General features: G+C 39.7%; 1 protein-coding gene across 1 annotated transcript; it reads right to left on the bottom strand.

Moving 5' to 3' along the window:
* Nucleotides 1–234: 234 nt before the first annotated feature.
* Nucleotides 235–11661, bottom strand: rab22a (RAB22A, member RAS oncogene family). Its single transcript, XM_035631636.2, has 7 exons — nt 11251–11661; nt 10214–10293; nt 9513–9594; nt 5434–5505; nt 4790–4896; nt 4387–4496; nt 235–3656 (listed from the first exon to the last, which is right to left on the bottom strand). The coding sequence occupies exons 1-7, from the start codon at nt 11284–11286 to the stop codon at nt 3559–3561; spliced, it is 585 nt and encodes a 194-aa protein (XP_035487529.1). The 5' UTR covers nt 11287–11661; the 3' UTR covers nt 235–3558.
* Nucleotides 11662–11688: the final 27 nt, after the last annotated feature.

Genomic DNA, 11688 nt, shown 5'->3' with positions numbered 1-11688 from the left:
AGGGGTCATCAAAAAAAGTGTTCTGCCCTTTGCAGTGAAAAGCCCTTTGCCAGTCAAACACACATCTCAAGTGTCTAATTTATATATATAGCCAGGCAGTTGGCTGCCAAATACACAACGCCACCAATCACTAACAACATTGTATCCCCAAGGAACAAGTTAATGCACACGTCTTTCTTGAGCATTAAAAAAACCAAAAACATGCTACATTCAGGACCAGAGGAGGAGAAAGGGTATTTTTGTCAATCTTTTATTAGTAAACAATTGACAATTCCCTTTTTACACATTTGGAAATACACCGCTAACAAATGTTTTCAGGTATTTTGTTACAATCAATATGAAACAACAGTTCTGATGGGGGTACTGCAAATGGTGAATAAGTCTATTGTGGTCACAAAACTGGCCTGCAATAGAATAGAGTCATTGATTTGTGTGAAAATTGATGGTATTTATCTACACTGAAAAATATACAGAATACAGATTAATCACATTCCCAGGGCCAGCCCAAGACTAATGGTATTTTTCAATGCAAAATTGGCAAACACTATTGACGCCTCCTGTTTCCAAATAAGGGAAAAACATGCCATAATTATTAAACTTCAAATATTTTCATAAGCATTTATGTATCTATGTGGTTAGTACTTTCAATCAGTATATGACATCAACATTAAAAAAATGGTTAATTATGCATGATGAAGTAAAACGTTTTTGACATTATTTGGCACCAGCATCTTCATTGCAATAAGAACTGTGAGCAAACAATCAAATCCTAAAATAACATTAAGGGATATTAAGAAAGTCTGACAACCTTGCAAGAATTTTACACAAAGTGAATTCACAGAGATATAAACAGACTGCAGGCAGAGTGTTGGTTAGTAATAAGGGCCAATTAATACAGTCGGTCAGTCAAAAGTGCAACTTTCAAAGTACCAGAGTGATTCCCTTTGTAATGTGATTGCTGAAGCTTTAGTAAATACTAGCTAGAGATAACATTACGGTGCAATGCTGGGTGAATTGTTAAAGACAGCCGACTGAATTAAAAGTTTTGGTTTTGTCGCTCAAGGGATTTGGTTCTGCTCAGTGTGTATGAGCAAAACTGTCACCAAATAAGCATAAAATGATTTCAATATAAACGTGTCACAATCCTGTTGGGAGACAGTTAGCACAAGTGTTTGGTTTGCTGTGTGAACACATCACTCTGTAACTGGTTCCTTGGATTAGGTCACATTTTACCTTTGTCATAATAACAACTATTGCACTCCACAGGAAAAATTCTGAAAAACAAGCAGCACTGCTCAGCACAGAACTCATCAGTAACAGCTACATTTAAGATGCTTAAAGGCAAATCAAGTTCCTCGCACTGACAGAAACGCACAAAATTCCTATTTAGAAATGTGCAAATGCCGTCTAATTAGACCACATCTGTATTTTTTGGCAAATCGAAAAGAGGTTTTTGGGGCTAAAGGGCTCATGAGATCGTGGCAAGCATGAAATTACACAGAATTAATAAGTCAGTTTGGGCTCATGGGTCAACAGCTACTTAAGTTAATTTAAGCCAATATTAGAGGTAAATGAGATTTACTTTGTAACATAGCATAAAGATTAATAAAGAATTCATTTTTAATTAAAAGCTGATGATTGGAATCTGGGAATGATGTAACATACTGTAATATAATTTAAATCTTGCCCGACAGTGAGAGTTGGTAAAGTGAGAGAAAGGAAAGTCAGAAAGGAGATGATGGAACCAAGCACACAGTAATTCAGAGCAGAATGGAAACAAAGGTTCATTAAGGGGTCAGCATGTCAACGCGGTGTTATATCTGATTCTCCAACTATAAACTTCTGCTGAAGGGAGATTTAAGCTCTAAAATCTGAGTTTCCTCTGAACCAGGTCTAGTTTCCAGATCTCATAGTTTTCATCATAGGCCAGGTAGTAAAACAACTTTGGAAGTGTGAGCCTGGGGACTGGGGGGGCGGGGGAGTTGGGCGATATTTATTGCACAATTAAAGAATTTGGCAATACCTCACAAAAACTGGCCTCTCTTGTAAAATTGCTGTTAAGTAGCAGCAAAGACTAAAGATAGACGGGCTCACGAGTGAACCATTAAAATGCGATCTGAGGAAAATGAGGTTTGAGGAATATTTGGAAGCAACTGGCCGGATACCGCTGTGTACGATGGGGTTCATCCTATACACAAGTCTGCTCATGGATCTTCAGCAATTACCAGAGGAAATGTGGAACACATGTGAGCAGCTGGAACTGTTCTCATATAATCAACTTCAACACAACCAACGGAGTCAGCAATTTCTGCCCTGATTAAAGCACTGTCATTGGGATATGTCGACTGTTAGGTTCACGATATACAGTCTATGGTTCTTCTCATCACAGAGATGAAATTTTACAACGGTTGCAAGCCAGTCTCATCATCCAGGGGGGCAAGTGATGAACAAAATATCATGCCAAAGAGAGAGGACAACCAAAGTTTAGAGTTAAAGGACAAGTATGGATAATAATGCTTCTTCTCTTTGTGGAGAGTTAGATGACATCCAAGCATTTAATGTAAAGGTAATTACCAGCAGCTGGTTAGCTTAGCTTAGCATAAAGACTAGAAAGGGAGGAAGGCCGCAAGCTAGGCTTAGTCTTAAAGTTGTGCTATGCTAACCAGCTGCTGGCTCCGGGCTCATATTCACCATACAGACATAAGTGACGCGTCAATATTCTTATCCCACGCTTGGCATGAACACGAATGAATGGTCTTGGTAAAATGTTGAACTATTCCTTCATTGTAAAGGAAGAAGGCTTCCACACACCTTTCATTTCTGCATATCTGACAGTGTGATTGTGGTTTGTATGAAAAAAAACAACAACCAAATATAAAATTTAAATCAAGCATGCACCATCCTTCTTAAGTTTATCCTTCAAGCAAATTAAGATGAGAGATTGGTACAAACACTGATAATCTCTTCTGTCAAATAAGATAAATTATTGATTATAAACATGAATTATAAAGATGGATCCTCCACGAAGTTGAGACCGTTGGGGGAAAGGTCTCCCTCCAAAAAACTAAACTCAATAACTTAAGCATTATCAAAATAATTTGTTGAGATTTAACCATTGTCAATTATTTTTTTGTTGTTGAAAGATAATAGATTTGTACAAATTTACAATGAATGAATCTCATGAATCTGTAGCTATAAGTTCCTCTGATCAACATGGGACTACAACACAACCACAGAGAGACCGGTGTCCATTATAGAAGCCAGAAAAATTGCATGTATGGGGCAAGTGGGGTGGGGTCTTTCACTGTCACATGAAGGTATTCATACAGCCATTTTTGTCTGTGCTCTGTAAACAAGAAGTATTTCTCCTGCCAGCAACTTACAGACGCTACATGGTGATTTGCCGTCCCTAAGTGCTGTAAAAATGCACTGACACTGCTGCACCTGGCGGCAGGGGTGTCTGAGGACATGTGGAGCCATAAGCTGAAGAAGGTCGGGGACACAGAGAGCAAGCAAAGGTCAGGTCATAAGGTCATGTGGGGACAGTCACCGGCATCATCAGCAGCACGTCCTGCGAGACTCTGAGGGCTGACGTCCCAGTTTGAAAGCTTTTCCTGAAGTTCCTCCTGCAGCGTCTGCAACGGGGATGCGCCTACCTGTGAGACAAACGCATATTCATATAGGTTCCCAACATTCAGCTTCCCTTCTCAATTTCAAGTTCTCCATTCACACACTTTTGCACTGTTTAATGACATTTCTTTTTTCACACCTATTGAACTGAATGCCACAATTGGTAGCACTGCATGTCAGTAACTGACAGTAATACTGTAGCTGTGTAAAGGTGTAAAGCTGCTTTTGAGCAAAGATGATTTAAAATGAGTCCACTGATGTATAAAAACGTGATGGTTGCCCTTCACGTCATCTTTTGTGGCACAATACAGCCCAATAGTGACATGTAAAGTGACAACATAATCAAAGAAAAAATTGCTTACTTGACCAAACAGTGATATTCAGCACTGCAACCTACATCCTGAATGTTTAAAAGCCTTCCGATTCATATTCAAAAATATCACCCAGGAACTTAATTTAAACCCTGGTTCCTCTGGTGGAAACTCAGTTAGTGGAACCGAGTTCCTCAAAAGGTTCCTTCTGTGGAAACACACGTAAAGTGTGGATTTAGTGTGTCAATAATGGATAAGCGAATAAACCAAGTAGAAGTTGTGACTCTAATTGGCAATTTTATTTTCAAAAAAAATAGTCTACCAGGAACAATTGTGAGAAGACAGTTGTGTTAATGCGGTGCAATGCATCATCTGTTAACACAGCTCAATAGGAATCTGAGGATCTGTAGTTCGATGGCTCGAAATTCTTGAGAAACACACTCACTTATCTCTATAAACACCTCATTGATGTTAATGGCATTCTTGGCGCTGGTTTCTACAAAGATGGCATGGATGGAGTCAGCATAGTCCTTGGCATCTTTCTCTGGCACTTCCCTGTAAATACAAGAGCAAAGTCAAAAATTACTATTAAAAAAATCACATGTTGTAATATTCCCAATTTCAATTTGTTGGGTTTTAATCTTTGTGGAAAATGTCAAGTAACAGCAACACATTTCTTAACTTCTCCTTAAACCCTGAAATATGAATGCTTATTTAGTCCACTGTAAATGACCCCTCTGCAGCCATAATGATTCAGGTAGAGTTTGATCACCTTGTATTTTAACAACAGATGAATCAGACAGAACATTTATCAGTGTGAGCCAATATTATCTCTAACTCAGGTTCACCTGGCATCTGACAGGTCACATTTGTTGCCAGCGATGGCAACGACTATGTTTGGAGGACCATGCTGCCGCAGCTCCTTCACCCAGTTCTTCAGTGTTTGGAAGGAGTCCTGGTGATACAAGTAGGCAACGTGTTGTAGTACTGTATTACCTCTGGTGAAAGGTTAAGGGGATCGTTTGACATTCTGGGAAACAAGCTCAGTTGCTCTTCTGCCGTGAGTAAGATGGAAGGATTGATACCACTCTCATGTCTCTAGGTTACATACTAGGCTGCAGCCAACCGCCAGTTACCTTAGGTTAGCATAAAGACTGGAATCAGGGGCAAATAGCTCCCCTGGTTCTTTCCAAAGGTATGAAAATCATATGATATACTATCTTGCACTAGCATGGAAGATTTTAATGATTCATCCATGAAATTTTTTGGCAAGTAGTCTCCCCTGAAAGTACAACTTGCTGTTTTTACTACCAATAGCAGTAGCTTCCTATTTAGCGTACGTACATAAGAATAGTATCAATCTAATTCAACTTTCAAGGTAATACATTTCCCAAAAATGTCAAACATCCGGAAATACGTAAGAGTAAAAGCAATGAAACTATACAATCAGTGCATAGTGGATTTGTGGTTGAGGAGAACAAGTAAACAATACCTCTTTTGTGATGTCATAAACAATGATGGCTGCTGCAGAACCTCTGTAGTACATTGGAGCCAGAGCACGGAACTATGGGAGGGCAGAGAAAGTCAGTGTTAAAACAGTGATAACACTCCATAACAATTCTTCATACTAGGAAAATGGACGTCTACTGTTGGACAGGGAAGTGTGTCTAAACCCTCTCTGTGTAATTCATCTCTGCCTAAACTGTGTGATCAACTGACATCGCAAATCATGGACGAAGCAGCTTTGAAATGGCTCATTTTTGTAAACGGTTTACATTGATTTACTTCCAATTTTTCATTTTTGGATAAGATCTAAAAATGTAATTTATGTATGATTGCCCTATTATATATTTTCACGACCCTTCAATCCAAATTATGTGTCCAGGCTTTTCATGGACTAATCGATTACGTAAGCACTTAACCTGGTGATAACACCAACCGCAGGGTTCATTAGACTCAATAAAACTGACGTAAAAATATTCAAAACAAAGTATAAAAACAAGCAGAAAAAAAAGACTCCAAGCACCATTTTACAAAACCAGAGGCCTGGTGTTCTGAGCCTATAAGCCGAGCTGTTTTATTTAAAACTGCTTGGCTTGTCTTTCCACCAGGACCTCACACATGTGGGAGCCATCAGGAGAAAGATGAGCAGAATGTGTCAAAAGCTGTTAGGTTTTTGATATTTATGGAAGGCTATACATTTGATCTCAGCCCAACACGTCACAAAGCCCTGCATAATCAAAACAGCATGTGCAAAATGTCTAAACCCCTAACTGCCTGGGAGGCAGGGGGGGTTCTTTCTGTGCCAGGTTTTGGTATTTTTCTGGCAAAATGCTTTCCAGGGCACCGTGAAAGCAGGCTTCCAACTTCCAATTAGCCTGCTGTCATAACATTTTAAAACATATTGGGGTTTTTACCTCAGGCTAAGGGAACGAAAAGGTTAAACCCAACTATAGCATCAGTTTATTGTATCAGATCTACCCAAACACCCAGGCCATTGTGCCTTTAAGACAACTTCAACAAAGCACCAGTCAGAAAAAAACACATCTTCTAATCGTTTAGCTCCAGTGATGGAAAAGTAACTAAGGTACATTTGCTCAATTATCATATTTGAAACAGAAGTCTTATTTACATTTTCTGCAACTTTATATTTTAACTTCACTACACTTATGCAACAGATAACAGTTACTTGTTACTTTAATGATATAGAGTTTACAGAAAAAACAAACATTTGATCTCTTTATAAATAAAATATAAATGAGCCCATCGGTTGGTAAAATTGTAAAAATTGGCTCTGCAACCAGCTACAACAGTAAAATGCTACGTATACGGAAACACATGATAATGTTGATTTTTGATACATTAATGTCCTCATACACTTACAACTAATGGTCTTTTACTTAACAATGTTTTTCCTTCTCCTCCACTTGTAATGGAGTATTAATAAACTGTGGTATGACTACATTTATTTAAGTAAAGGATCTAAATACTTCTTCCACCACTGATTAACTTCTAACACAATAGTGATGTGTGGAGATTTATTATGTTATCTTATTTTAACAACTTCTGACACAAATAGCAACTACAAGCCCTTGAAAAAAAAAAGAAAAAATGATTTTGAGGCTGTTTTCTAATTGTAGTTAGGTTTTCACCCTAAACAGAAAACTTTAATATATGCTGTTGAATTGTACATATTGTTGTACACATAGGTGATTCTGTAATTTAGCCATTCAACAGTACCACAAACAGCAGCTTCCAAAGTGACCATAAAGTTGGATGAACACCCCTCTAACAGTATTTCAAGAAATTCATGAACAGTATGATCTTCATGTAGGGAGACTTTACTGTTGGACTTTTGTATTAGACTGTATTAGTTTTAGCAACTGAATGTATTTCAAGATGTGAAAGTTACAAGAGGATTGTTTTCCTATCTACAACTCCTAACCTGTGAGAATATTCTGATGCTCTCTGGTAATATAGGCTGAATCGGGGCTTTTAACAGACTAATGAAACCATGTAACATGCATTACCTAATGATATTTATTTTTAAACGAAGCAACCAGTGTCTCAAAAAGACCTTCACTTGGAATGACCATGCCTTCCCGCCAATTCTGTTTTCCATTACAATACGGTGGAATAAACTATCCATCTTGGAGTGTCACTGTTACCTCAGGAAAGCACACATTCCACATAATTACAGTTGTTACTGGCCTTAAGTCCACAAACAGGTATCCAACTTGGGATATTTGGCAGCGGCTCTGAAGCGAGTGCTGTCTCTTTCATTGGCCAGTGTTGGGGCTGCACCACCGCCAGTCCTGTGTGGTCTATCTGTGCCTTAACCCCAAAGAGCAATCACACAGAGGATCAGGCTTCTGGCCACACAGCAGCCAAGAAAACAGCCCCAGTGATACCATGCGAGTGCGGATTAATTGCGGACACAACGAGCCGGGTGCATAATGAAAGGAACCCTCCTGTTTCAGTAGGATGTGAGGTTCCCTTTGATTGTTTTCGGTGAGAAGGAGCACCGAGGAGGGGGAGGCCTGGAATGGCTGTTGACAGCTGGGCTCAGATGTACTCCTGAGGTCTCATGTGGTATTGAGATATGGATTGTGGAGTGTAGAAATCGCAGAGTTTTTCCTTACTGCCCCCGGCTTTGCTTCACATGTGAATTGCCTGGCTCTGTGCTCCCCTTACTCAACTCAACAGATTTTGATAGGCCAAAGCTCCACAGAGGTAAGAAAACAAACCATGAAATGCTTTGAAATACCACAGCAGCTTTGAAGGAAAACGCACATACACAGACATATGCAAAACCAACCAAAGGAATGTCGCAACTTTTTTTCACCCACACACGTGAACCACTTGGTGACCGAGAGGCCACAGTGACAAAGCGGATTTGTGGGAATAAAAAGGGCAGAGAAAAAAAAAAGTAATGAACACAACAGGAAAATAAGAAAACAATTATTGCACAGGAGAAAACACAGAGGAAAAAGGAGGGGCATTCTAATCTGACATGGTGTGACAGTGAGTCAGTGGCAGCACACACCAGTGGACCAAGGCAGCTTGAGTTTCTCCCTCTCATCTTATCTTGAACAGGCCTTCAAGGCTGTGAAGAACCAAAATCTACCAGGGTGGGAGATAAACCCAAGCAACACCCTATCTCGCCTATCTGGAGAGGGCAGCAGCGGGCATTAAACATTACAAGAGCAGGGGATTGGATTCGAGAAAAGGGAAGGGAATGCACAAAAAAGGGCAGAGAAATGTGGAATGTTTGTGAGTCAAAAGGGAAAGTAGTTCCTTACACTAAAACTGTCTGGGGCTTGGTGTCAATTTCACAGGCTTCAACACTAAAACTGCACCCGAGATGTATCCGGTTCCCTGTATCACATATTATATGTAAGTGTGGTTTTTAGTCCTACATTTTGAGTGGGTGATGAAGCTTTACAAATATGACATATGTAGACACACAGGAGCCCGGATTACATGAGAATGGGCACCTGGGCATGATATCTGCTGAAAAACTACACTAATGTGCAACATTAACACACTTCTTCATTAATGTCTAAAATGAGTGCAATTAGAGAGACGACATAAGATGGACAGGAGAGGCAGGACGTAGATTAAATGCGACAAAAGGGACAAATCATTACAGACTTTTTCTCTACTAAATTTACACACTAAATGATGGACTGATTTAAAGAAGGAAAATCGAAATGGCCCAGAACAATATAGTTTAAACTAGTTTAGTTTAAGTAAACTAGATTGTGTGTGGACTCAATCGCTAGAGGGGCAGAACTGTACCTATAGACAGGTAAATGTTGCCCCCTATCAGAAGTAATGAATAACTGCACTATTCATATTCCCCCAGGCTGCTTTAAGGAGTGGTTCCTGCACATGTTGTTGGCTTTTTCACTTCCTTTATAACCAGAGAGTAGACTTATGACCATGCCAAGTCAAACTGATTTACTGCAATATGAAAACTGTTTGCTGTTGTGCCAAAACAAATGTAAATCCTCCTAAGGTTTATTATCCACCAGCCCATTAAAAAAAACTTCAGTGCAGATAACTCACCCGCTCCTGTCCTGCCGTGTCCCAGATCAGGAACTTGTGTAGTTCATTTTGGTATTGCACCGTCTTGGTCATGAATGAGGCCCTGGTGAAGAGAAGTGGCTTCATGACACACTGAGTCATATTACAAAATTATTAATTTTATTACAGTGTTTTACAAAATACAGACAAATAAAAGAACTTCAGCTAAAGCTTACAGGTTTTATTCTGACTCATTCAAAACACAGATCTTCTCTTGGATCATCAGTAAATTGAAGATATCTTATAAATGCAATTAAAACATATTTGGTTTAATTGTTTATTTGTCAGGAGAACAACACAATCGTGCCACAAATCCTGCTGAAAAAAACTATTTGGATCAATCTTGGCAGAGGCATGGGGCATGGTCAGGGAGGAACTCATTAGATTTTAATGAAGGATTATCTTTTTTTAATGTTCCTTAATATTGTGGGATGGGACATTTTCAATCTTCATCACTTTCTCAGGAAATGGATCTTCATGTAACCCCCCTCTCTAGGTTAGTCCAGAGGCTTCACTTTGTCTACAGTTGACCAAATTACCTTCGAGGGCAGCTTGCATTCACAAGTTTACCAGTCCCCAATAATTCTCTGTTTTATATGATAACATATCACAACAACCATGAAGATAACAAATGAGACAGAGAATGAATATAACTTCTCGTGTGGGAGAAAGCAGGACCTTACCCAATTGTTGGGTTAATGTTTGGGTCAAAGCTGTCCTCCACGAATCTCCAAACAATACTCGACTTCCCGACGCCAGTATCCTGCAGAGACATAATAAAGTTGGTGCTTTCTAAACACGATCCTAAACGGTTACTAGAAGAATAATGACAGCAATAAAAGCACATTAGACATTATTGCTTTTTTTGTGGCTGCTGCTTTTTCATCCAGCTCACACTGAAGTCCGGAAACTTGTTAAAGATTAAACAGGACACATGTAGTTAAATCCAGATTATTTTTTATAAGCATCTGAAGAACATGAGGACTTTGAGGATGCTACTTCAGGAATACGTTATATATCGGATGGTAGAGAAAATGATGCCATATGCTGTTGTTAAAGAAAATCAGGACATGCATGATTGTTGTCCTGTGACAGATTTGTAAATAATAGCTGAAGCAATGCAAATGCAATTGAAGGGGAAAAAATGGCTGCTATATCTCCATCAATCTGTCTCTTTTTTATATTCAACAAGTCCAAAAGTTACAAGTATTTTTGTCTGTCAATTAGTCCAAAACCTAAATAAGTTTAATTTACAATAACATACATCAGCAAATTCTCACATTTGTAAAACTGCAATAGGAACGTGTATGTCATCGTTGCTTCATAAACAGCTCAACAATGAATCGGGTATCTTTCCATTAACTGACTACAGATGAATTCTTTGAGCTCTATTTGCATCTTTGTGTTAGGTGATGAAGAGGAGGAGGAGGAGGAGGAGGGGATATGAGGCTGTTACTGTACATCACGGATGTATGCTTCTAGAAATGTGATGGCTCAATGCTGTTGTGGATGGATTAGATTTTGAAAGTCACTTCAGAATATAACGTGTGTATTGTCACTCTCTTGATCATGGGTATGTGACAAGCACACATATACTGTATCACCCAGCATGTAAACAAACCAGCCTTGTGAAGGAGCGGTGACACTCGGTGTCATGCTACAGGTACGAATGAGAAACAAGAGACAAACATTGTTCAGGTTCAGATCGATGCCGGCTTACCCCCAGGAGACACACTTTCAGCTCCCGCAGCGCCATATCGATCCCCTTCTCTGTCAAAATGGGTTTGTTATGATGCTGATCATTGACAGTACTTCCTCCTCCCGCTTTATCTTCAATATTCTTCAGGTGGCGTGTGTTGGCAAAAAAAAAACACAGTTTCTACTTCATCGTGGTCGAAGGCTGCCACGCGCGCACACACACACACACACACGCGCGCACGTCTCAAAGTTAGGTCGTCTTCGCCATTCTGTGGTTTCAACTTCACAAGCTAACTAGCTAACTAGCTAACAGTGGAGCTTCCCAGTCGCCCCGTCTCCATCTTGAATTGTGCGGTCACGTGACAGCGCGGCTCTTTGTGCGCGCGCACGCGTATGTGTGTGTGTGTGTGTGTGTGTGTGTGTATGTGTGTATGTACACGTGCGCGGGCGTGCGCAGACA

Source organism: Scophthalmus maximus, chromosome 6 (genome assembly GCF_022379125.1).
Source record: "Scophthalmus maximus strain ysfricsl-2021 chromosome 6, ASM2237912v1, whole genome shotgun sequence".
NCBI classification, from domain to species: Eukaryota; Metazoa; Chordata; class Actinopteri; order Pleuronectiformes; family Scophthalmidae; genus Scophthalmus; species Scophthalmus maximus.
This window is presented reverse-complemented; position numbering and strand designations above follow the sequence as displayed.